We start from the raw sequence: 26,017 nt of genomic DNA, 5'->3' as shown, positions 1-26,017 counted from the left end.
TATACTTTTCTAAATAATATGTGTAGTGAATTACTGAATGTGAGAATCATTGAAATGTGAAGAGAGTTATAAGAGCTCTGACATTCATTTCTGACATATAATATTGGGTTTGTTTTTCTAGGATGGAAGATTTGACAAACCCAGAAGACATTCGAACAAATACCAAGTGTGACCGGAAGGTGTCTCTTTATGGTTATTTAAGGGGAGCACACTTGAAAAACAAAAGCCAAGTTCACATACCAGGTATCCTTTTGCTGTAAAATATATCTTTAGAACTCTTGGCCTGACTTCAGTTCTCTGTTCAGTGGCTCAGTCATGTTCAACTCTTTGCAACCCCATGGACTACAGCACACCAGGCCTCCCTGTCCATCACCAGCTCCTGGAGCTTGTTCAAACTCATGTCCATTGAGTCGGTGATGCCATCCAACCATCTCATCCTCTGTCGTCCCCTTTTCCTCCTGCCTTTAATCTTTCCCAGCATCAGGGTCTTTTCCAGTGAGTCAGTTCTTCACATCAGGCCAAAATATTATAGCTTCAGCTTCAGCATCAGTCCTTCCAATGAATATTCAGGACTGATTTCCTGTAGAATAGACTGGTTGGATCTCTTTGCAGTCCAAGGGACTCTCAAGAGTCTTCTCTTTTGAACCACAGTTCAAAAGAATCAGTTTTCAAGAAAACTGGAAAATGGCCAAACAAGATAAAGCCATCTTGCTGAAGTTTTAAGAGTAACTCAGGTCTATATTGGTCGCCAGAGGTGTTGAGTTGACCACATTTCCTCTACTTTGATGGTGTTGTTTAGCTGGACAGGCACAGTGCTAGTGTCAGGCTCCGTCCTTGTGGTTGAAGCCTTCTGTCTGTGTCATTTCTGCCACCAGTCACTTGTCAGCAAACGCCGACTTTCTGTGTCTGTCTTCCAGGTGTAGGAGATTTTGCTGTGAGTGACGTCAGTTTCCTCCCAGACCCTTGTGCGCTGCCTGAGCAACAGAAGAAGCGCTGTTTAAATGAGAAGGAGAAGTTGGTGTATGCACCTCTCTCTGGAGTTGGTGGTGTGCTGTATGACAAAGATGCTGTCTATGTGGACCTTGGGGGCAGCCATGGCTTCCAGGAATCGGTGAGAAGGAAGTCATGGGAAGTAATGTAGTCAGCTTTTATTTAACGAAGCTTTTTATCTTTATTCATATCAATGGTAAAGGCCACAGTGCATGTTGTAAATGTTCAGAATATGTAAGTACAACAAGCAGAAAGGGAAAGTCATGTTCTCCATACATCCCTGTTGCCAAGACATACTAGGGATCCCATGTCACCTAGTGTGAGCTTTGGAAGCAGTTTAGTGCCTGTACTTCCCATTTCTCCAGCTCTCTTGGTCATTCTCTTCTTTCTGTTTTTCTCTAAACATGTATTTATTTTGTAAATATAAGTAAATATGTATTTACTTAGTAAATATAAGTAAACATGTATTTACTTAGATTATATTCTAGGTGATTATATGCAGATATCATATACATAGTATTTGTGTGTTAGAGAGACAGAGATAGTATTTGTTAGATGCTGACTGTAAATGCTTTTGCAACTTCTGGGAAGCACCTAAGAATATGTGAATCTGTTTTTCCGCATATTTGCTTCAGGCTTTTCATAGCCATGTTGTATTTCATTGTGTAGATAAACTTTGTTTACTGAAGCAATCATTGGAGGACTATGGGTCTCAGTCCCAGTGTCCCCCTAGTTTGAGCAGTTGAGTGCTATAGTGAGTGCCCTCACACATGCAGCTTTGGTCACTGGGAGGGATCTTGTTATGTAGTAAATTCCTTGAAGTGCAATGTTTATATCAGAAGATAATATATTTTTAAAAACTAGACTCCAGATTTTTATTTCTTTGACTGTTCTGAAATGAGATTTTTCTGTAATTGCTTTCTGTAGCATTGGCAACACAGTATTCAGGTTATTAGATTATTTACTCCATGAACTTTGGAAGAGTTTAATGAGGACAGAGATCAGTTGTAGGCTTTGTTGTAGAAATTCTTTTTTTTGTTTCTTTGAGGCAGTAAGAAAGGTTCTCAGAAACTGTGTTTAAGGTAATTTTGAGAAACTGATTGAAACCAGTGTGTTTTTCTTCAGAATCCTTGCGCGTTCCTCACTTTCCCTTTCTTGGTGACCTTGACAGGAGGAGGTGAGGCCCACTCATGAACTGGTCCAGAGTCTCATTTCCACCCATTCCACTATTGATGCCAAGATGGCTTCAAGTAGAGTGACACTGTTTTCTGATTCCAAACCACTGGGGTCAGAGGATATAGACAACCAAGGGTAAGTGTGCTGTTTTTCTATTCTTAATATTAAAAAAACTAACTTTATTATGTAAGATTATATCATACATCATTTTGCCGTCATAAAACATTTTGGTGGGAATCATTGCTGGTGGTTTGGTCCTGCTTTGCTTTGTATGTGCTTCTGTTTCTGAGGGCTCTTCATTTATGTAACGATACATGGAAATATTTTCTTGAAATTATATGAAGGATTCAGTTTTCACAGACTCAGAATACTTCTCAAACATTACAAAGCCTTTTCCATGGGTTGTTTTTATTTCTTAGGAGTCCTGAAGCCACTTGACTTTAATTGGCCAAAATAACAGGCAGAGTTCAGGTCTCTGTCTAGAAATCACATACCTTGTCTCTAAAATTTTTACCTAGATTGTGTTGTAATATCTCTTGTGGGTTAATTTGGACTAATATCTGACTTATGTGAGTTATTTTCAGTCTGGGTTGGGAATTTGTACATATCTATACATAGTGGGTATTTTGGTTGTATATAAGGCAGAAAGTGAAGAGGAACTAAAAAGCCTCTTGATGAACGTGAAAGAGGAGAGTGAAAAAGTTGGCTTAAAGCTCAACGTTCAGAAAACTAAGATCATGGTATCTGGCCCCATCACTTCATGGGAAATAGATGGGGAAACAATGGAAACAGTGTCAGACTTTATTTTTTGGGGCTCCAAAATGGTGATTGCAGCCATGAAATTAAAAGACGCTTACTCCTTGGAAGGAAAGTTATGACCAACCTAGATAGCATATTCAAAAGCAGAGATATTACTTTGCCAACAAAGGTCCATCTAGTCAAGGCTATGGTTTTTCCAGTGGTCATGTATGGATGTGAGAGTTGGACTGTGAAGAAAGCTGAGCGCCGAAGAATTGATGCTTTTAAACTGTGGTGTTGGAGAAGACTCTTGAGAGTCCCGTGGACTGCAAGGAGATCCAACCAGTCCATTCTGAAGGAGATCAGTCCTGGGTGTTCATTGGAAGGACTGATGCTAAAGCTGAAACTCAATTGACTTTTGGCCACCTCTGATGCTGGGAGGGATTGACTTATTGGAAAACACCCAGATGCTGGGAGGGCATGGGGCAGGAGGGTAGAAGGGGACGACAGAGTGATCAGATGGCTGGATGGCATCACTGACTTGATAGACATGGGACTGAACTGAACTGAAGTAATAGTGATTTATGACTGCTAATAAAAATTAGTCTGAAAATGATTGAGATTATCTACTTTATAACTTATTATATATATATATACAAAAACAGGAAAACATTTTTAGAAAAAGATCATCAGCTGCCCTCTAACTCAGTTTAGTTCAGTTCAGTCACTCAGTCGTGTCCAACTCTTTGTGACCCCATGAATCGCAGCACGCCAGGCTTCCCTGTCCATCACCAACTCCCAGAGTTTACTCAAACTCATGTCCATCGAGTCGGTGATGCCATCCAGCCATCTCATCCTCTGTCATCCCCTTCTCCTCCTGCCCCCAGTCCCTCCCAGCATCAGAGTCTTTTCCAATGAGTCAACTCTTCGCATGAGGTGGCCAAAGTACTGGAGTTTCAGCTTTAGCATTAGTCCTTCCAATGAACACCCAGGACTGATCTCCTTTAGGATGGACTGGTTGGATCTCCTTGCAGTCCAAGGGAACCTCAGAGTCTTCTCCAACACCACAGGTATATTGTGGTAGTTAAATTCAGTGCGTCTGCCAGTTTGGAGAAATCCGTTTCCTAATATCTCATAGGAGTTATGATGATTAAACACAGTAGTGCCCATGCACTACTTAGCATGGTGCCTGACAGTTAGGAAGGATCACTAAAAGATCCCTGCTATTATGATCATTATTATTATCTTTTACCATTTTTGAACATTCCTCTAATCATTCTTGTGTACATGGATACTTTAAGATAGTTACAGTTAGTTATAAAACATGTAGAATTCTTGTATCTAATTGTAAGCACTTGCTTTTTCTATACATTCTCTTTATATAGTCATCATTTTGTCATTGATGTATTCTAACTTACCCATTTTCATTTAGTACAATTTTTAATATTTTTCTAATTGATTTTTTTTTCACAGTTTTATATAATGCTGCTACATTAAATAGCTTGATAGTTTTTTATTTCTTACCCCAATTTTGGCATCTTGATTCTTCTTTATCAATTATTATGTTGGTATTTTCAAAATGGCAGTATTTGTCATCTGTTACTGCTTCTATGTTTTTTAGCTGGCATTCTTTGACACAGAACTTTCACCTTTTTATTTTAGTATCACAATTGAATAATGGGGTTTCAAAGGGGAATTTCCCAGCAGTCTAGTGGTTAGGACTTGGTGCTTTTACTGCTGGGGCCTGGGTTTGATCCCTGGTTTGGAAACTAAGATCCGTCAACCTGTGGGGGCAGCCCCCCAAGAAAAAAATCTACTTGTTATTATGCGATTACTATCATTATTGCTTGTGATGCCTTTATTGCCCCTTCAGTCTGTCTTCTGTGTCCTGTTGGCATGTTCCTGTTAGTGCCAGAGCACATCTTGCTTTCTAATAATAGGATATTTCAGGCTGGCTTTGTACTTTCCCTGCCTTGGACCTGGAGTCAGTTATTTCCCTGAGGATCATCTGTTTCAGGCTTGGAAATAATGGTTTTTCTAAAAGATCTGTTAAGCGCCCACTTCCCTTTTGAGCCATTTCTTTATCAAATTAGACTTTTTTTTTTTTTAATGAAAGTTATTTCTCTATTTTCTCTGTAAGTTCTTTTGAAGAGTGGTACTACATAAAAATACATGAGTTTGCATATGACTATAACTATTCCAGTATTTATCAAATCATTCCATTATATGTTGTGTCATTAAAACCATTTCTTGACATTTTTTTCTGTTTCTTTGCATATTTATTGACCTGCCATCTCTGGCGTAGCTGATTATTGTACAAATAGAATTATTTTGCATTTTTTTGTTCATCTAGGCAGTGGATGCCAAAAGAGCAAAAGCAGGTGGATTTGAAAACTGGTCGAGTGCGTCGGAAAGCCATTTTTGGAGATGAAGAAGAAGATGAGTCTGGAGAGAGTGATGATGAAGATGATGAAATGTCTGATGGTGACAGATTGGAAAATAGCTATAGTGATGATGAAACAGAAGAGGGGCAAGATGCTGAAGTGACTGATAAACAGTATATGTCTGGTAAAGGTATAAAACGGCAAAAACTTGAGACGGAAGAAGACTTTGAGGTGGATTTGCCAGCGTTTGCTGACAGTGATGATGACCTTGAGAGGAGCTCAGTGGAAGAAGAAGCAGAGGAAGCTGATGAAAGCAGTGAAGAAGAGGATTCCACTGCAGGGGAAGAGAGGGATATTTTAGAATCTGAGGCTGTTAGAGAAGGTGGTAAGCCAGAACTGTTACAAACTGATGATTCAAGTGATAGTTTGAATATGGAGAAGTCTTTGACAAGGAAAAAAGCAACTTTCACCACTTCAGATTCAGGTCATTGCACAGCTGAAGAGGCATTTGCATCTGAAGATGAACCTGAAGGAAATTCCTCTCTCAGTACAGAGGAGGAGGATTCAGAAAATGAAGAGGCTATTGGGAAAAAGTTTCTAAAACCTTCTCAAGTTGTCAGTAGTCAGAAACTGGGATCAGGGAACTTAATTGATGAGACCAGTGATATAGAAGACTTACTCAAAGAAGAAGAAGATTATAAGGAAGAAAATAACTATTCCACAGAAACTTCAGGTATGCTTTAATTTATTTAACTGCCATTGTAAACATGGCACTGAAAGGGTTCTACAGATAGAATGTCTACATTTGAGTTTCAGCTGTTTTGGAGATTTTGTTAACTGTTCAAATATTATAACTCATACAAGGTTTTCAGGATGAATGAGCAATGAGCACGAAGCATAGGGACAGATAAACAGACTTAACTGGATGTCCGTGTTGTCTTTTCAGGTGCCCTCAAGTGGAAGGAAGACCTTTCCAGGAAGGCAGCTGAGGCCTTTCTGAGGCAGCAGCAAACAACTCCAAACCTTCGAAAGCTTATTTATGGGACAGGTGAAAGAGCTCATTTTAATCTTTTAAACTGTTTTCTGAAAAGGAGATGAGATTGGTTAGAGGATTTCTGTCATACTTTTGACATCCATAAGATATTCCTGGGTGTCATATTTTATGTTTGGCAGATGTTTTTAATCTTCAGCTGATGAGGACTATAAATCAGTCATACAAAGTAGATTTACGGGTTTGCCATAAAACAAAACTTTTGATAAGAATACTCTTCTGTTATGTCATTTTGTACCCCCTGTAGAAAATCCTTCATGGGAATTTTTTGTAGAATTTAGTATCAGAAAAAATTCTCTAAAGGTGTTTTTTTCCCTCTCTGAGAATGAGTGCTCTGTATAACTCATTCTGTTTTTACCTTTTACCCTTCTCTGATCTAATTTGTATATATGTTCTTTATGGAAAGAGCTTGACTCAGTAATGCAAAAGACAAAGTGGTGAACCTGATATTGCAGTTCCTATTTACTATATGATTAGAACAAAGCTGGAGTATATGTGACCTAGGAGCTTTGAATTGGGTTGGTGTTTAATGATTTCTGTTCAAGTTTTGCCTGAGTAATCTTAGTGATTAGAGACTCAATGCTCTTAAAGAGAAACTCTTATCACTTAATTATTTAGAAAAGAGGATACAGTAAAAAAAAAAAAAGAGAGAGAAACTCTTTATGATATTTGAAAGCTCTGTCTTTAAACGTCCCCTCCCTGCCCCAACCCTCAGTATTCTCCCTCCAGACTACATGCTGAGCAGAAGTTTCCTGGCCTTTCTGTGTCTGTGGCTGATGTGCTTAGGGGCATCACCATATCTACCGCAAAGAGGGAGCCTCAGTGCCAGGTCCTCTAGTGGGTAGATTTGTTCTCACCTTTCTGTCATGGTGATTTCTTCAGTGACAGAGGATAACGAAGAAGAAGATGGTGATAATGGAGAAGAGCTTGGAGGGTTGTTTCGTGTCAGCCAGCCTGCCAGCGAGTGTAAGCACAAGGCTGACTCTTTGGACTGCTCCAGATTTCATGTAGAGGCACCCCATGATTGGAATTTAGAGGAGGTAAGGCTGAATATGAATAGCGTATTTGACTTACAGAGAATTCAGGAATTGTTCTAAAAGATTATATAATTTCAAAATTGCCTACCTGTTATTAGGCTTATTTTTATAACATAACAGAGGACGTTTCTCCAGATATTGGAATGAGTATTTCATGCATCCTAAGCAATACTATGTTCTGAGTTTAGTCAGACCATATACATGTGTTAATGGAACAAAGGAGAATGGTTAGCTCTTAGTGTGGATAGTATTATTAATCTTTATTTTGAAGTGTTGCATGTAGGTTTTCATACATGTGAGATATTTTGTGTTTTATAACTAGGAGATGTATAATATCCTTGAGTTAACATTTAGAATTTCTACTATTTATAAGGAAACAGATATCCATAACACTGGTAAATTTTCATCTCCCACTCATCACTGTCTAGTCACAGAATTCATTCAGTTCTCAGACTTTCAAGGTTTAATCCCATCTTAGACCTCTTGCCTTCTATTTTCTGTTCTGGAATGTTCTGACATTTCCGTGGCTGGCTTCTTTTGATCATTCAGTTTAGTTGAAATGTCAGGGAGGGCCAGTCACTGTCAATTATCTGTTTTAATTTATTTTATATAATCCTTTTTTGGAGGGGGGGCAAAATTTAATACAGATTATAGAAAAACCACATAAAGTAATTGTTTGACTTAATGGCTGACTGGGTGAGTACCTCTGTAGCCACCATGTGTCCATCCTAGTCACAGTCCACTCTTCTCTACGGAAGAGGGATAATAAAATGATCTGTGAAGAACCATCCTGTGTGGCTACTTGTGGCTATTGAGCACTTTAAATGTGGCTACTGAGACAGAAGAACTAAAATTTTGTTTGTTTTGTTTGATCTTAATTAGAATTTAAATAACCACATGTTATAGCTACCCTCTGGACAACACGTCTCACTGTGTTTTTGTTGTTTCTTGTTTGGTATCATATCTAGGAAACCATTGTCAGATCCAGAATCATAAAAATTGACTCCTATGATTTTGGGTTAGAGTTTTATAGTTTAACTCTTACATTTAAGTCTTTGATACATTTTGAATTAATTTTTGAATTTGGTGTGAGATGAGCCAACTTCTTTCTTTTGCATGTGAATATCTAGCTGTCCTAGCCCCATCTTTTGAAGTCTGTTTTCTCTTCCATTGACTTGTCCTAAAACCCTGGATGAAAATCACTTGACCTTAATACATGGGTTTACTTGTGAATTCTTAATTATATTCCATGTATCTATACAACTATCCTTGTGCCAGTATCATAGTATTTTGATTATCATTTCATTGTAAGTTTTGAAATTAGGAAGTGAATCTCCTGACTTCGTTCTTTTTCAAGAATATTTTTTCTTTACTGCATCCTTTGGATTTTCTGTATGTTAGAATCAACTTTTCCATTTCTACAAAGAAACCAGCTGGGATAAGAATTGCTTTCGATCTGTATTTTGGGTAGTATCAATACCTTAACAATATTGTCTTCTAATGTGTTAACACAGGATGCCTTTCCATTTATTTAAATATTTTCTGTCAATAATGTTTTGTAGTTATCAGAGTGTCAGCTTTGCACTTTTGTTGAATTTATTCCTTGTGTTCTTTTTTAAAAAAATCCTTACTTATTGGGCTGCATCTGGTCTTGATTACAGCATGTGGGATCTTTGTTGTGGTGTGCAGGCTCTAGAGCACGCGGGCTCAGTGGTTGCGGTGCTGATAGTTTTTCTGTGGATTCCTCAGGGTTTTCCATATGTAAAATCATACCACCTGCAAATAGAAATAGTTATTCTTTCTGAACTGGATTCCTTTTATTTCAATTTCTTGCCTAATGGCCCTGACTAGAACATCTAGTACAATGTTGGATAGAAGTGGTGAGAGGAGACATCCTTATCTTACTCCTGATCTTAGAGGGAAAGTTTTCTCAGTCTTTCATTGTTAAGTATGATGTTAGCTATGGGTTTTTTAAAGGATGCCCTTTATCAGATTTAGGAAGTTCCTGTCTAAGTTGTTGAGTGTTTTTTATCATGGAGGGTCTGTTTTTGAAAATTTATTTGATCCCTGGTTTCCATAAGTCAGTTGTTAAGCTTCATGACAGCAAGGATCTTCTTAGAACAGTTTGTCATTCAGTGCCTGCAAAGCTTCTTGGCATAGAACAGATGTTCAGTAATAATTAGTGAGTGAGTGTAGACATGAAGGGATGAGTGAATGCACCGACTTGCTTTTGCAACCATTGTAATCATACTAGCTTCGAGGCTACTTTTTCTTTTTTTTGGAGGGCGCCACTCCATGTGGCATGTGGGATCTTAGTTACTTGACCAAGGATTGAACCTGTACCCCTTGCAGTAGAAGTGCAGAGTCTTGACCACTGAACTACCAGGGAAGTCCCCCAAGGCTACTCCTAGAGAGTGGGGTTATATATGAAAAACATGAATCATGGTCAAAATGTTATGTGAAGATTTGAGCCCTTGGCAGTGAGGGCCGTGTGCTGTCTTAGGTCAGGTTCCCTAGGAAGCACTCTGAAACACAGAGTTGTGTACAAGTGTTAGTCTATATTTGAGAAGTGCACCTGGCATCCACTGCATGTATATACTGGATGATCTGGCAGATCTGGGACTGAGAGCCTCAGTACTTCTTTGCAGTGTTGTACTGATACAAGACATTTTGTCTTTGTTAGAGTATTGGCTAGAGGAATTAGGTTTTCAAACAGCCACGATAAGTACAGATTAATGAATTGTTAAATGTCTGATTGTTTACTTATGAAGTCACTAGGCAGATAGTATTTCCCTATCCACTGTTAATGCTATGATATATATGTTTTTATTTCTGTTATTATACTATCTACGTCAAAGTTTGGAATGAAAATATCCATAGAATTAAAATGAATATATCTATAGAAGTATCTTGAAAAATATTTAAAGGCAAATTGTCAGCTACTGTTTCTAAAAGTGGTTATTTATTGAATGATTGGAGCCTGTCAACTGAGTGCTGACTTTTCTGTATAAGGTTATGAACAGTATCAGAGATTGCTTTGTGACTGGGAAGTGGGAAGAGGATAAAGATGCAGCCAAGATCTTAGCAGAAGATGGTAAGTAAAGTACTGTATTCTTCAGAGAAGACTGCCTTCTCTATGTCTTATTTTCGTCCATGTCTTTAATAGTCAAGTTGAAGATGCTAGTCAACTGTGAAATGCTTTGGGCATCTCCTTTGCTTGGTTCTGCCTGGATGCGTATTGTGTCTAAGGTGGAAGAGGAGAGTCTCATGGCCAATGGAATTCCCCCTTGCTGATAACCCCTGGGCACCTGCTGTATCTCGGTGGAGGAAAGGAGATTCAAGCTCTTTGGGAAAGTGAGCACTTTCCTTCATCACTTACTGTCAGTGGGATTCCTGATTTATCTGGATTGCTGGTGAGATCTAGTTCAGTCTGAGGCAAGAATGAGCCTGTCTGGGCTGCCTTCTCTTGCTGCTTGGCAGTTGGGAAACACTGGCATTAAGTTGCTTTTCTGTGGGTTGTGGTATAGGGAGACACAGGCCACTATGTCATTCCTCTGCTCCTGGGGACTCTCACCAACCCATCTTTGTCTTTCCACCTTTGAGAGTTCTTTGGTTATCCCTTGTGCTCTTGCATCATTTCTGGAGTTGATGGTTATACACAGTCAGGAGGAACAGAGGAAATATGTCTATACCATCTTTTCCAGATTAGAAAGCCTTGGTGATTATTTTCATTGTAACTATATAAACAAGAGAATTAAAATCTTCATGATACTGAATCTTCCTTTCCAAACACATGGTAGTCGATTTGTTCAGTAGATAATACCTTCTCATTGAGCCATGTTGAAGAAGTTGGTTAAGGAACTTAGAGCAGTGCTTAGTATGTGAAGCACTTAAAAGCATCAGATAAGGTTATTCCATGTGTCCTTTAAAAAGCATATTAAAACTTTCAGCATTTTTTGAATGAAGTTCCAGCACATTTCTTGTTTAGATTAGTCCTAAGTATTTTATCCTTTTTTATTTTTATTACAAATGAAATCTTCCCATCTTTTGTATCTCTTCTGGTCCTTTTCCTTTATGTTACATGAAAATATTTTGATACCTTTCTAAATGATGCCTCCCAAAGTTTAACTTCTCTGTTTCTTTTAAGGGTAGGATCCATAACTAAACTTAGAGCTCTAAAAATGAACGAATGAACACTTCTTCTGGGCTCGATATCCTTTTGGTTACTACTGTTACTCTCAATGCTGTGTTTTATGTAATCTGAGATTTTCCCTGGGCTTCCCTGGTGGTTCAGTGGTGAAGAATCCATCTGCTAATGCAGGAGATTTGGTCTTGATCCCTGAGTTGAGAAGATCTTCTGGAGAAGGAAATGGCAACCCACTCCAGTATTCTTGCCTGGGAAATCCCATGGACAGAAGAGCCTTGCGGGCTACAGTCCATGGGGTCACAGAAGAGTCAGACACAATTTAGTGACTAAAGAATAACACAACAACAAGATTTTCCCTAGGTATATCATATGGTTGTACTGTGTTAATCTTATATTGAGACTCCTTCACATGTGTTGTTATCATGACAGGGATTTTCAAGTCACTCTTTGAACTTTTGGTTTGGGGACTGATGTACATGGCCATGCTTGCTACCTCTGTATGCTTCTCTACTCCAGAATATCTATCACTAATCCTGGGAAAATAGCTCTTGGCTAAGTGGGATTTTGAAGTAAAATATGGAAAAGTGGATTAAGTTCATTTACTTAACCTAAATAGGTGATGAAATACAAAATTTGACAAGAAAAAGAAGGCTGTGTAAATGCAGGATTCTTTAGGGGTAGGTAGCTATACGAACAATGAAAATGAAGTTTGAGATGCAGAGCAACTAAACACTCTTACTGCTAGGTGGTGCTAGAGTGTCACACGCAGGGGAGTCATTTGAATGTTCTTTTCCCAGAGGAACTCTATGGTGACTTTGAAGACCTGGAAACCGGGGACGTGCACAAAGGAAAACCAGGCCCAGATACTCAGGTATGACTTGGCCGTGGCTCGCTGTCAGCCACTGGCCCTGCCTTGATCTATGGTCGGTATGTTCTGCAGGAGGCCCCATATTGAGAAACACAAATCTTGCTTATCTGTGTAGATTACAGACTGGATGAATTTCTTCCTAAAAGTGAAGTGGGTGAGAACAGAGTAAAAAATGTTGGTTTATTTGTTATCCTTGATTCCTTGAGTTTTTTGAGTGATACTTATTATCTCTTCTTGTTATGATTCTTCAGTCATTGAAAGTTTTAGCTCCTGGGTCACTGTAATTTGTCATCATTTTCCTCTTCTTACACTAAGTGCTGTTTTAAAAAAACGAATTCCCTGTTCTCCCTAGTATTTTTAGAGCAGTTCCTGGGAGCATTTGGGTTGGGGATGCTTGCTGTTACTTTTATTCATGTTTGGCAGTCCCAGCCATATTAAGGAATTGCAGTTCATTGTAATGGAGTTGTCTAAATGTCTCTTGTTGCAGTGCATGTTATTTAGAGCCAAAGGCTTTGTTTTATTTTGTTTTCATGATGAGCATAACTATGATTTTTGCAGCTCAAATAGAACTCTTAAAATCTGCCTTAGTATTTAATATGTAAAGAAAAGGTCTCCACAAATTTTCACAACATTTACTCTTCTGGAAATTTAAGATTGAAGATGTGGAGGAAGAAGTTAAAGAAGAAATTGATCCCAGTGCAGAGGAAAGTGCCAAGAAAAAGCATTTAGATAAAAAGAGAAAATTGAAGGAGATGTTTGATGCAGAATATGATGAAGGAGAAAGCACATACTTTGATGATCTTAAAGGAGAAATGCAGAAACAAGCACAGGTGAGAAAACTCAGTTCCTATCAGCCTCATTTCAAGGTTGTAGTAGTGATGTGAATATGTAACTTTGTTTAGGTCTCTGCTCCGTGACCGGCATCTGGGCCTCTTGTTTGCACTTCTAGGTCGAGATGCAGATGAGTGTGTTTATTCATGCAGTCATCTAATTATGTCTTCAGTCAGACATTCACCAGAATTATATCCGTATCTATTTTGTACCAAGCATTATATGTTGAGGAGGCAGAAATGGCTGAGACATGGCCTCCATTCTTGAGGATCTCACAATGTGGTGATTTGAGACAGTGTGTTTTGATTACTGCTCCCTGGAGTGATGATTGAATATTTTGAATGGGCATGTGATTCTTGGCCTTGTGTGGTTTAGGCACATACCAGTGCTCTCCAGGGAAGATTTTCTGAAAACCCTCCTTGATCAGAGTTCAAAGGATACTATGAATGTAAGGTCAGATACAGAGGTAAAGGGAGGATGTAGAATGCTGGAGATGGTCCTTCTCTGCTGTCTAGGGATGCTGAGCAGGCTGTTTGAGTTGATGAACTCTAAAGTTAGAGACACAAAGGTGTACATAGTTGATGGTGTTTAAGTTATGCTTTGACAGATGGGACCACCAAGAATCCCTGTAAACTGGAGCACACCTTAATATGTCTTAAGCAGATTAAGTATATGATGATTTATTAGGGATTTTTCTGGTGGTCCAGTGGTTAAGAATCCGTCTTCCAGGGCAGGGGTTGCAGGTTTGCTCCCTGGTCAGGGATCAAAAATCCCACATGCCACAGGGGAACTAAGCCTGCATGCTGCAACTAAGACCCAGTGCAGCCATATAAATAAATATTTTTAAAAGTATGCAATTTCTGAAGATGCAGTTGAAGGATTTGCTCAACCTAGTCCTTTATTTAGTCAAAGAAGTATGGTTAGTCATTAACATAGTGATTCCTACTGGGTATTCACCTTTGATAGAAGTGACTAGGGAAGTGTAAGGCTGCTGCTGCTGCTAAGTCACTTCAGTCGTGTCCGACCCTGTGCGACCCCATAGACGGCAGCCCACCAGGCTCCCCCGTCCCTGGGATTCTCCAGGCAAGAACACTGGAGTGGGTTGCCATTTCCTTCTCCAATGGATGCAAGTGAAAAGTGAAAGTGAAGTCACTCAGTCATGTCCGACTCTTAGCAACCCCATGGACGGCAACCTACCAGGCTCCTCTGTCCATGGGATTTTCCAGGCAAGAGTACTGGAGTGGGGTGCCATTGCCTTCTCCAAAGTGTAAGGCTAGTTCTGTTTAAAATCACCTGGAACATTGTGGGTCATTTATAAAGAACTTTGAATGTGAGATGTACAAGGGGAAATAAGGACTGGGTTGTCATAAGTAAGATAGAAAAGCCTTTCACTGGTGTCAGTCTACCAAGGAAGATGAAGTTGGGATTGGTTAGGTTTGAGATACTTCTTGGACAAGAGGGGTGTCAGGTGGTCAATGAGGAGAGCTGTTGGGGTCCAGGGACTGAGATGTGCTGTCCTCAGCATCTGGGTGCTTTTTAAAGTTATGAGATGGGTGGAGTGACCTGGGGAGTGAGTGTAGGGGCAGGAAAGGAGAAGACTGAGACTGACCCCAGGTACTCTGTGTGGCTGGGCAGAGAGGATGAAGCAGCAGTGGGGACTGAGCAGCACTCAGGAGATAGAAGAGCTCTAAGAGGACATGAGGTACACTGGAAACCACTGTAGATGGAAGTGATAAATTGTTTCAGATCCTGCTGATGTATTAATTTTGGGGAAGACAGAATTGACCACTAGATTGTGAGGCCTTTAGTGACTTTGACAAGCATTTCAATGGAGTGTTGGTTAAAGTCTAATTTTAGAGCACTTAAGAGGATAGGAGTGGCATAACTGGAACCAGCCTTTAGAACACATCTGTGGAATTTTGCTTCAAAGGTAAGTGGAGAAATGGGGCAATAGTTATAGGAAGTGAAGTCAAAATGTTTTAAGATGAGAGAAATAACAGGCAAGATTTGTTGGAATAAAGTCCAACAAGAGTACATGATCTAGGGTGCAAGTAAAGGTTGGGATTAAATTGAGGCATGGATAGTCTCTTAACAGCTGCCTAGCAGAGCTTCCTGTGATAATGGAATGCCACATGTTGATACTGAGCTCTTGAAATATGGCTACTGTGAATGACAACTTAAATTTTATTTAGTTTTGATTAATTTCAATTTAAATAGCCATGTGTTCCTACCATATTGAATAGTGCAGAGCTACAAGGCTGAATATGGGTATAAACCCTGGTAGAAGGGCTAATTGGAAGTTCTTTTACATTGCTTAAATTTTGAGTGAATTAGGAGACAGTCAACAGTTGAGAATGGAGATGAGGAAGGAGATACTGATTGATGAAACGAGAAGTGTGAAATAATTGGAGAGTAAAAAGAGAATGTGTGGATGGAAAAGTTCAGGGTGTGTGTCAACCAACATTAAGGGCTTCCTTCAGAGTTGTTTGTATTTGCTGTGCTATAGCTTGGAGCACCAGAGAAGACAGTTGGGACATATCCTCAGCAAACTATAAAGATAAAACATACACTATTTTTAACTAGTATAAAGCCTAAGTAATTCTGTTCATGATTGCTTTATTTAGAAATTGGCTTTTTTTTTAATGTTAATCTTACATTTAGTAAAGATAACAGCCTTGTGGATTTTTAATTGTTTTCTTTTTCCCCCTCTCACATATATAGCTTAACCGAGCAGAATTTGAAGATCAAGATGATGAAGCCAGAGTTCAGTATGAGGGTTTTCGACCTGGGATGTATGTCCGAATTGAGATAGAAAATGTCCCCTGTGAATTTGTGCTTAACTTTGACCCTCATTACCCAATTATTTTGGGTGGTCTGGGCAATAGTGAGGGCAATGTTGGATATGTACAGGTAGGTACCCTTTGCTGCATACTTAACAGCTGAGGTTCTTTGGTCATACTTGAGGCAATAATCATACTGAAATCTCTTCTCCCCTCAGATGCGTCTGAAGAAACATCGTTGGTATAAGAAAATCCTCAAGTCCCGAGATCCAATCATTTTTTCTGTAGGGTGGAGGAGGTTTCAAACCATCCCACTTTATTATATTGAAGACCACAATGGAAGACAGAGGCTTCTAAAATATACCCCACAGCACATGCATTGTGGAGCAACCTTTTGGGGTAAAAACAGATTAGAATAGACTTCTTTATAGGTTAATTTAGACCTTTTAGGATTGATCATTGTAGTTTTGCTTTTTTCCTTTTATGAAATCACAATTCATAAGATTTTCTCTTTTCTGGGGTTGGAGTATATATGTGAAACAGAATCCAGGATGTGTGGTTCACTGTATTTTTTATTTTTTTCTGTTTCCTTTAAGGTCCTATCACTCCACAGGGTACTGGGTTCTTGGCAGTACAGTCTGTCAGTGGCAGTATGGTAAGTATCTTGGTTGTTTTATTTTATAGATTGTGTTTGAGAAATAATGTCTTCATTATGAATATGTACTGAAACTTTAAGTTGAAAATTACTCATTTTTGGTATTTATAGTCTTCAGGGAATGGCAACCCACACCAATATTCTTGCTGGAAAAATCCCATAGACAGAGGAGCCTGGTGGGCTATCGTCTATGGGGTCGCAAAGAGTTGGACATGACTGAGTGACTAACACAGTCTTCTCTTTACTTTCAATTTTCCTTCGTCTTTTTAATAAGTAAGGTGTGGGAGCAGAGAAGAGGGAAGTAGAATTATAATGGTACTGATAATGTTTTATATTTTTATGTTTTTACGGACATATTTTTCTAAAATTACTTAAGCAGTGCTCACCATGAGCTAACCACTCTACTGGGTTCTGACTTCCACTGGATACCAGCTAGACATTAGACTACCCCTAATGATGCTGGAAAAGAAATGCGAAAAAGCAAAATGGCTGTCTGAGGAGGCCTTACAAATAGCTGTGAAAAGAAGAGAAGCAAAAAGCAAAGGAGAAAAGGAAAGATATAAGCATCTAAATGCAGAGTTCCAAAGAATAGCAAGAAGAGATAAGAAAGCCTTCCTCAGCTATCAATGCAAAGAAATAGAGGAAAACAACAGAATGGGAAAGACTAGAGATCTCTTCAAGAAAATTAGAGATACCAAGGGAACATTTCATGCAAAGATGGGCTCGATAAAGGACAGAAATGATATCAACCTAACAGAAGCAGTAGATATTAAGAAGAGGTGGCAGGAATACACAGAAGAACTGTACAAAAAAAGATCTTCTTGACCAAGATGATCACGATGGTGTGATCACTCACCTAGAGCCAGACATCCTGGAATGTGAAGTCAAGTGGGCCTTAGAAAGCATCACTACAAACAAAGCTAGTGGAGGTGATGGCATTCCAGTTGAGCTGTTTCAAATCCTGAAAGATGATGCTGTGAAAGTGCTTCACTCAATATGCCAGCAAATTTGGAAAACTCAGTAGCGGCCACAGGACTGGAAAAGATCAGTTTTCATTCCAATCCAAAGAAAGGCAATGCCAAAGAATGCTCAAACTACCGCACAATTGCACTCATCTCACACGCTAGTAAAGTAATGCTCAAAATTCTCCAAGCCAGGCTTCAGCAATACATGAACCCTGAACTTCCAGATATTCAAGCTGGTTTTAGAAAAGGCAGAGGAACCAGAGACCAAATTGCCAACATCCGCTGGATCATAGAAACAGCAAGAGAGTTCCAGAAAAACATCTATTTCTGCTTTATTGACTATGCCAAAGCCTTTGACTGTGTGGATCACAATCAACTGTGGAAAATTCTTCAAGAGATGGGAATACCAGACCACCTGACCTGCCTCTTGAGAAACCTATATGCCAGTCAGGAAGCAACAGTTAGAACTGGACATGGAACAACAGACTGGTTCCAAATAGGAAAAGGAGTAGTCAAGGCTGTATATTGTCACCCTGCTTATTTCACTTATATGCAGAGTACATCATGAGAAATGCTGGGCTGGAAGAAGCACAAGCTGGAATCAAGATTGCTGGGAGAAATATCAATAACCTCAGATATGCAGATGACACCACCCTTATGGCAGAAAATGAGGAACTAAAAAGCCTCTTGATGAAAGTGAAAGTGGAGAGTGAAAAAGCTGGCTTACTGCTCAACATTCAGAAAACGAAGATCATGGCATCTGGTCCCATCATTTCATGGTAAATAGTTGGGGAAACAGTGGAAACAGTGTCAGGCTTTATTTTTTTGGGCTCCAAAATCACTGAAGATGGTGACTGCAGCCGTGAAATTAAAAGACGCTTACTCCTTGGAAGAAAAGTTATGACCAACCTAGATAGCATATTCAAAAGCAGAGACATTACTTTGCCAACAAAGGTCCATCTAGTCAAGGCTATGGTTTTTCCAGTGATCTTGTATGGATGTGAGAGTTGCACTGTGAAGAAAGCTGAGTGCTGAAGAATTGATGCTTTTAAACTGTGGTGTTGGAGAAGACTCTTGAGAGTCCCTTGGACTGCAAGGAGATTCAACCAGTCCATTCTGAAGGAGATCAGCCCTGGGATTTCTTTGGAAGAACTGATTCTAAAGCTGAAACTCCAGTACTTTGGCCACCTCATGTGAAGAGTTGACTCATTGGAAAAGACTCTGATGCTGGGAGGGATTGGGGGCAGGAGGAGAAGGGGACGACAGAGGATGAGATGGCTGGATGGCATCACTAACTTGATGGACGTGAGTCTGGGTAAACTGGGAGTTGGTGATGGACAGGGAAGCCTGGCGTGCTGGGATTCATGAGGTCGCAAAGAGTCGGACATGACTGAGCGACTGAACTTAATGATGCTGGTTTAGCCTTCATTTGACCAATCAGAGCAGGTTTTTGGCCTCATTTAACAGCAAAGAAAACAGAATAATGGGCAAATGTAATCCATCCTAAATGTCAAAAAATTTAATTTTTCAGCCATTGTAGCCAAATTTTCATATTCCCTTTCATTTATTCATATTTGTGAAACTATATTACTATGAAATCACCCTGAGTAAAATGCTCAAGATATCATCAGTTTTGGCTTATGTGTATTATAATTTCAGATAACTTTTGTTAAAATACTGGTTTGTATGTTCACATATTCTTTTTCTTAGGTGACTGTAAGTGAATTGCACTTCAGTAATTTATTGCATTACAGAGAATGTAGTTTTTCTCTTGTTGATATTATTCCTGTATTCAAATTTTGGGGGTTCCTTTTTAGCCTGATTTCCGGATAGCTGCCACAGGAGTTGTCCTTGATCTGGATAAATCTATAAAAATTGTAAAGAAATTGAAACTAACTGGTTTTCCATATAAAATTTTCAAGAACACTTCATTCATTAAGGTCTGTATATCTCTTTATATATTCAAATATTTTTAATGTATATATTGTTAAAGGAGGCATGAAATACTTCTCATTTAGGTCTAAGAGATCTAATGCTTTCAGAAAAGTATTTGAAATCTTCTCTAAACTTGGTTTTTTATATTTTTAGTTTACTCCTTTATATTATTCTCTATGTTACTTAAATGTGCTCAGAAATCTTAAGGTGAAATAAAATAGAGATATTTAATAATTAAGGCTGTTACTTATTATTTCCCTGTGAGATTGTCACAGAGCCAATATTGAAAATATGTAATCTCATTCACTAGGTTTTGTTTCCTACCTTTTTGGTTTGTGTTGAGAGAGGGGGAAAATCATGGGTTTGTCAAACAGATCAGTAGAAAAATAGACAAAGCAGTTCTCAAAATACTTGATTGGCAGGGGTATGGAGAAATGGATGTTATGTCAAGCAGTAAGTATAACATGAGAGGGTAGTTTGAGCAACATTTATTGAAAATTTCATTAGTGGGTTGTTTCCATTAAAAATATAGAGTTAAGATGATCATAAAATGTTCTTAAGGTAATATACAACCATCAGCATTTATTTGTCTAGCTTTATTTTTGAAGTGTGTACATGTAAGTAATAGGATATGAGCTGTAGTCCAGCCCCGTGAGATGACAGCAAAGGCCATCTAGGCTAGTTCAGCCAGTAAACATCATTCGCTCCTTTCTTCTACACAGATAGCAGTAATGAGCATATGTACGAGCTCACGATAGTCTTAGTGTTATTTCAGGAAAAGAGAGTTGTACTCCTGTTGACCTAGTAATTCTACTTTTGAGGAGAAATACATTTTGATTATTTTATTACCCTTCAATGAATTATTGTCTGTTTTTTAACCAAGGATATATTTATGAACTAAGAGATAAAATATCTGACTTTGTGTCTATATACTTTTTAAATATTTTTATATATATATCTATAGGGAATGTTTAATTCTGCCTTGGAAGTGGCCAAATTTGAAGGTGCTGTGATTCGAACGGTCAGTGGAATAAGGGGACAGATCAAGAAGGCGCTCCGGGCTCCGGAAGGAGCTTTCCGGGCCACGTTTGAGGATAAATTGCTGATGAGTGGTAAATCTCCTTTGTGGTGTGTTCTTAACAGCATGTTACTGTTCTGTATTGATTTCTAGCCAGTGTGAATTTAGGTGGGAGTTTAGATCTGTAGAAACAGAGGAGTCGGGACTTTCCTGGTGGTCCAGTGGGTAAGACTTTGCCTTCCAATGTGGTGGGTGTGGGTTCAGTCCCTGGTGGGTTAGCTAAGATCCCACATACCTCATGGCCAAGAAACCAAAACATGAAACACAAGTAATATTGTATCAAACTCAATTAAGACTTTAAAACGGTACACATCAAAAGAAAAGAAAAACAGGAGTCAGCTGTAGTTCTCCCCGTTTGGAACATCTTGCGCACTGCGCCCAGCAACAACCAGAGAACTTATTCAAAAGTAGTTCACTTGGCACAGTCTCTCTTCAAATACTATGCAACCAGCTAGAGAAGTTTGGAGTATTTTGTTTTTTTGTGTGTGTACTAACATGGATATGAATCGTCTCCTCAAAACAGTAATGTAAATACACTCTCTTTCCAGATATTGTCTTCATGAGAACTTGGTATCCTGTCTCCATTCCAGCCTTCTATAACCCAGTAACATCTTTGTTAAAACCAGTTGGCGAGAAAGACACCTGGTCAGGAATGCGGACAACTGGTCAACTCCGGCTTGCCCATGGCATCAAACTAAAAGCCAACAAGGATTCTCTCTATAAGGTATAGTCGCGCATGTGTTCTGTAGATGCGTGTCATTCAGAAGCTTTGTATGTAATGGTTTTTTGTGGTTTGAATTTTCAAGTAGAAAGTCTAACATTAAACTTGAGTGAATCTGTTTATGTTCATAGACTATTTTGGAAGGAACACAGAAAAAGTGGTAGAAGTGGTTTTCTCTGTATTGGAAAGGAGACTTAAACTTTTCACTGTATATACCTCATTTGAACCATTTTTCTTGGCACTAAACACATATATTACTCCTAAAAACATTAATATACTTATTCTCATTGAAACAATGTGGAAGGTTATTTTTGAAGGTTTTAATAAACTTTTTTTTGAAGTGTTAACATACATACAGCTTCCCTGATAGCTCAGTTGGTAAAGAATCCGCCTGCAATGCAGAAATCATTGCAGGTTCAATTCCTGGGTTAACAAGATCCACTGGAGAAGGGATAGGCTACCCACTCCAGTATTCTTGGGCTTCGCTTGTGGCTCATCTGGTAAAGAATCTGCCTGCAGCGTGGGAGACCTGGGTTCTATCCCTGGGTTGGGAAGATCCCCTGGAGAAGGGAAAGGCTACCCACTTCCGTATTCTGGCCTGGAGAATTCAATGGACTATAGTCCTTGGGGTCGCAAAGAGTCAGACACAACTGAGCGACTTTCACTTTCACTTTCAACATACATACAGAGAGGAGGTACACAAATAATAAGTGTATACAGCTCAATGAATTTTTTTTTTTCTTTCTTTTTAAACTGGAGGATAAGTGCTTTACGGTATTGTGTTGGTTTCTGCTGCACAACATTGTGAATCAACCCTAAGTATACATATGTCTCCTCCTTCTTCAACCTTCCTCCCATCCCCACCCCATCCTACCCTTTAAATCTTAAATTCTCAGTCCCTGCCTGAATTCCCATTTTCATTCAGGTTTTAGTCTCTGAGAATGTCCATTATTTTGTTCACAGCTTAACAAGGCATTTGAAAAGATTTGTTTGTGTTAATGGTGGATATTTAATTGTTTTGTAATAAGTGGATAATTCAGGGTTTTGGTTTATCATTCTGCTAGAAACAGTTTTCCAGGCATTAGTTTTTCTGTAAAATAGTTAATAAAATTTGAGTCATGTTGCCATGAATTGCTCTTAAAATATACTTGACACAGTACCTGTTGTCCAGTTTGTGGAGCTTACTTATTTTTGAGAAGGATATTTCTCTGAATTCTTTCATTGTAAAATATTTTGGTTTTTAAACAGAGAATATTGAATATTATTGTGGGCAGTGTCTTTAACAATAAATTTAAAGATACTGCAGAAATATTCTCTATGTAGTCTACTTTAGTAAAGGTTTAGGGCAAAACTGTCAGCTTACTAACTACTTTTGAGGCAGTTAAGGATTTTTGTCATCTCAATTTAAGTATAGAATTTGGTTAGCTTGAAAATTGAATGTAGAGAGAGTTTTGCCTTCATTTGTCATTTAAATCTTGCTTTTTTAAATCAGCCTTTTATTAGAAACACAATAAACTTCTTAATGAGAATCAGGGGTGGGGGCACTTTGGCTCTTCATTGGAGGAATAAATGTGTCCTTAAATCCAGAGAGGCTGATAGTCAAGATGAAAAGCTAGATTATTCTTGTCAGGCTAGGAAAAGCCATCTCAGTGCTCCAAAGATAAGGCCTGAATTTGCCATTAACAGAAAGGTTGGATCTTTTCATCAAATCTATTAAGATCCCATTGCCCATACTGTAGAAATTTGCACAGTTGATTTCTTGGAAGAATTATAAATATGTATTCTATATATATTCTATATATTCCTTTGTTTTTCCTGTAGCTGTGCATGCTCACAGAAGCGATTTATATTTGATGGATGATTGAGTCCTCATTTCTCATGGTCAGCAAACTGTGGTATTACTGATTTGTGGAAAAATCAATCCATTGAGAAGATTTCATGCAAATTTTAAGTGTGCATAGATCATCATTTAAATATGTCATAGTCTTTGTTTTCTTTTTCTTTTTCAGCCAATTGTGAGGCAAAAGAAACATTTTAACTCACTGCACATTCCAAAAGCCTTGCAGAAGGCCCTGCCGTTTAAGAGCAAACCCAAGACCCAGGCAAAGGCAGGCAAGACTCCAAAGGACAGAGTGAGACCAGCCGTCATACGGGAGCCTCATGAAAGGAAGGTATTGTCAATGGATGGCTTCCAGTACTTTGCATTTAGATGTGAAAATCATGCTGTCAGTAACACACTTGGCGTTCTTACTGCATTCTCACTTTACATGAGGAAAGGATAAGGGTCAGACACTCAGGGCACTAGATCTGGAAGTTAGAAGAAAGGCCAGAATCCATTTCCCTTCTTTTGTTTAGTCATGCTCTGCCTTATACATTTTAATGGGGAATAAGAAGCACACAGCTGGCACATCACTCTATCAGCTGTACAGAGTATCCATAGAGTGATTAACAAAGGTGGTTTTGTGGTCAAGGCTGTTATATAAGTATTTTGCTAAGTCAGTATGCTCCTACTTATATTTCCATGCAAATTATAATTCCCTAGTTCAGGATCCGTTTTCACTAGATTAATATTCATTTGGATAATGAATTGATTCTCATTTTGATACAGTCAGCTGCAGTGTTTAAGATCCCTGAAACTTAGAACGAAGGCATGCTATAACTGTAAGAATATTTTGATGCTCAGTGGGTTTTGTCCTTGTCAGATCCTTGCACTGCTGGATGCTCTGAGTACAGTGCACAGTGAGAAGATGAAGAAAGCCAAGGAGCAGCGACATCTCCACAACAAAGAACACTTCAAAATGAAGCAGAAGGAGGAAGAAGAGAAACTGAAGCGACAGAAGGACCTCAGGAAGAAGCTCTACCGAATTCAGGGTCAGAAAGAAAGAAGAAATCAGAAGTCCAGTCTAAAGGGGCCTGAGGAGCAGTTGAAGTGAGCTGCAGACAGATAGACTGCCATTCGAACCCGCAGTGATGAATGTTTTCGCATTGTAAGTGACAGGTCAGGGGACTGGACAAGCCTATTTGTCGGGGCATTACCCAGACTGTGCCTTCGAGAGGAGAAATGAGACTGCTCAAAGGACGCCTGTTCATTCTCAACATCTAGGTATCCTGCTCATAGGACATCTAGGTTATGGCAAAATAAAGCTACATAATTTATGGTTTTCTAGATCCCCTCACATTCCTCTTAACCTGTCTCAGTTTAATTTTGTGCTACAAAAGTATTAAAATATTTTCTTGTTAATTTTGCCTGAGTAGTTTTCATTAAGGATGAATACTTGATAATTGCTTTTTCAAGCAACTTCATGATGCGTTTTCCAGGAGGGAAAAAATGTTAACTTGAATCCTTGGCATTAAGGTAAAATTTTAGAGACGGATATGTAATTTTTGGTTTTTTGTCTGTTATATGTTGTGTTCTTTGCTCATTGATCCTAATGGACATTTTACGTCTTCACGTTTTGCAAGTTAGTGTTAGCTGTGCATACTCAATCACTTCAGTCGTGTCCAACTCTTTGTGAACCTATGGGTGGTAGCCCACAAGGCTCATCTGTTCGTGGGAATCTCCAGGCAAGAATACTGGAGTGGGTTGCCATACCCTCCTCCAGAGGATCTTCCTGGCTTGCGGATCAAACCCACATCTCTTACGTCTCCTGTATTGGCAGGCAGGTTCTTTACCACTAGTGCCACTTGGGAAGACAATAATAGCTAGTTAACACTAAATACTCATTTAATGTTTTAGACCAGGGATGATGTATACTGTCTGAAGTTCATATTGGTAAACCCTCTAGGTCTAAAGCACATAACTGAGAGACAACACCACCTACCTGGGAGTGAGCGGAATCATCCAGGGATAGGAAAGGATCAAGATGAAACAGCCAGGTCTCAGTGCAGTGTTCCTGCCATTAGTTAAGCGTCTCCACATACGTCAAAGAACATCATCAAGTCCAATCCCCATGTTCAGGCCAGGGCTGAAGAAGCCCAAGTGATCCTGCTAAGACATCCACTCATCTAAAAGCTGAACAGGTCCAGCTAAGCCAGGCTGTGCACAGAAGCCAGACACATAACTTACATAAACAAAGAGGGCAGCCTGTCCTTCCCAGTGTCCTAGACTGCTACATGCAGACTTTACCATCACAGTGCTAGATGCAGGGAGGGGCTCGGTGGGGCTCCTGGCTCTGCCACTGTTTATGGTGTGACTCTGGAAGATGATGCTGTGAAAGTGCTGCACTCAATATACCAGCAAACTGGGAAAATTCAGCAGTAGCCACAGGACTGGAAAAGGTCAGTTTTCATTCCAGTCCCAAAGAAGGGCAATGCCAAAGAATCCTCAAACTACCACACGATTGCATTCATCTCACACACTAGTAAAGTAATGCTCAAAATCCTCCAAGCCAGGCTTCAACAGTACATGAATTGTGAACTTCCAGATGTTCAAGCTGGATTTAGAAAAGCCAGAGGAACCAGAGATCAAATTGCCAACATCCACTGGATCATCAAAAAAGCAAGAGAGTTCCAGAAAAACATCTGCTTTATTGACTAAACCAAAGCCTTTGACTGTGTGGATCACAATAAACTGGAAAATTCTTTAAGAAATGGGAATCTAGACCACCTGACCTGCCTCTTGAGAAATCTGTATGCAGGTCAGGAAGCAACAGTTAGAACTG

General features: G+C 39.1%; 1 protein-coding gene across 4 annotated transcripts in view; it reads left to right on the top strand.

Annotated features, from left to right (window-relative positions):
• The window catches only part of BMS1 (BMS1 ribosome biogenesis factor), a 32,097-nt gene extending 7,500 nt beyond the window's left edge, over positions 1-24,597 (top strand). For all 4 annotated transcript variants that reach the window (XM_070364527.1, XM_070364525.1, XM_070364526.1 and 1 more), the window contains exons 7-23: positions 122-243; positions 918-1,111; positions 2,162-2,301; positions 5,258-6,021; positions 6,235-6,336; positions 7,222-7,379; positions 10,389-10,470; positions 12,321-12,394; positions 13,045-13,221; positions 15,944-16,132; positions 16,221-16,401; positions 16,599-16,657; positions 19,440-19,562; positions 20,522-20,669; positions 21,184-21,359; positions 23,366-23,527; positions 24,059-24,597. In XM_070364527.1, coding sequence (XP_070220628.1) covers positions 122-243; positions 918-1,111; positions 2,162-2,301; positions 5,258-6,021; positions 6,235-6,336; positions 7,222-7,379; positions 10,389-10,470; positions 12,321-12,394; positions 13,045-13,221; positions 15,944-16,132; positions 16,221-16,401; positions 16,599-16,657; positions 19,440-19,562; positions 20,522-20,669; positions 21,184-21,359; positions 23,366-23,527; positions 24,059-24,289 — 3,082 coding nt within the window. In that variant the 3' untranslated portion in view covers positions 24,290-24,597. The remainder of the gene's footprint in view (positions 1-121; positions 244-917; positions 1,112-2,161; positions 2,302-5,257; positions 6,022-6,234; positions 6,337-7,221; positions 7,380-10,388; positions 10,471-12,320; positions 12,395-13,044; positions 13,222-15,943; positions 16,133-16,220; positions 16,402-16,598; positions 16,658-19,439; positions 19,563-20,521; positions 20,670-21,183; positions 21,360-23,365; positions 23,528-24,058) is intronic.
• Positions 24,598-26,017: the final 1,420 nt, after the last annotated feature.

The sequence above is a fragment of the Bos mutus genome, chromosome 28, assembly GCF_027580195.1.
Source record: "Bos mutus isolate GX-2022 chromosome 28, NWIPB_WYAK_1.1, whole genome shotgun sequence".
Lineage (NCBI taxonomy): Eukaryota > Metazoa > Chordata > Mammalia > Artiodactyla > Bovidae > Bos > Bos mutus.
This window is presented reverse-complemented; position numbering and strand designations above follow the sequence as displayed.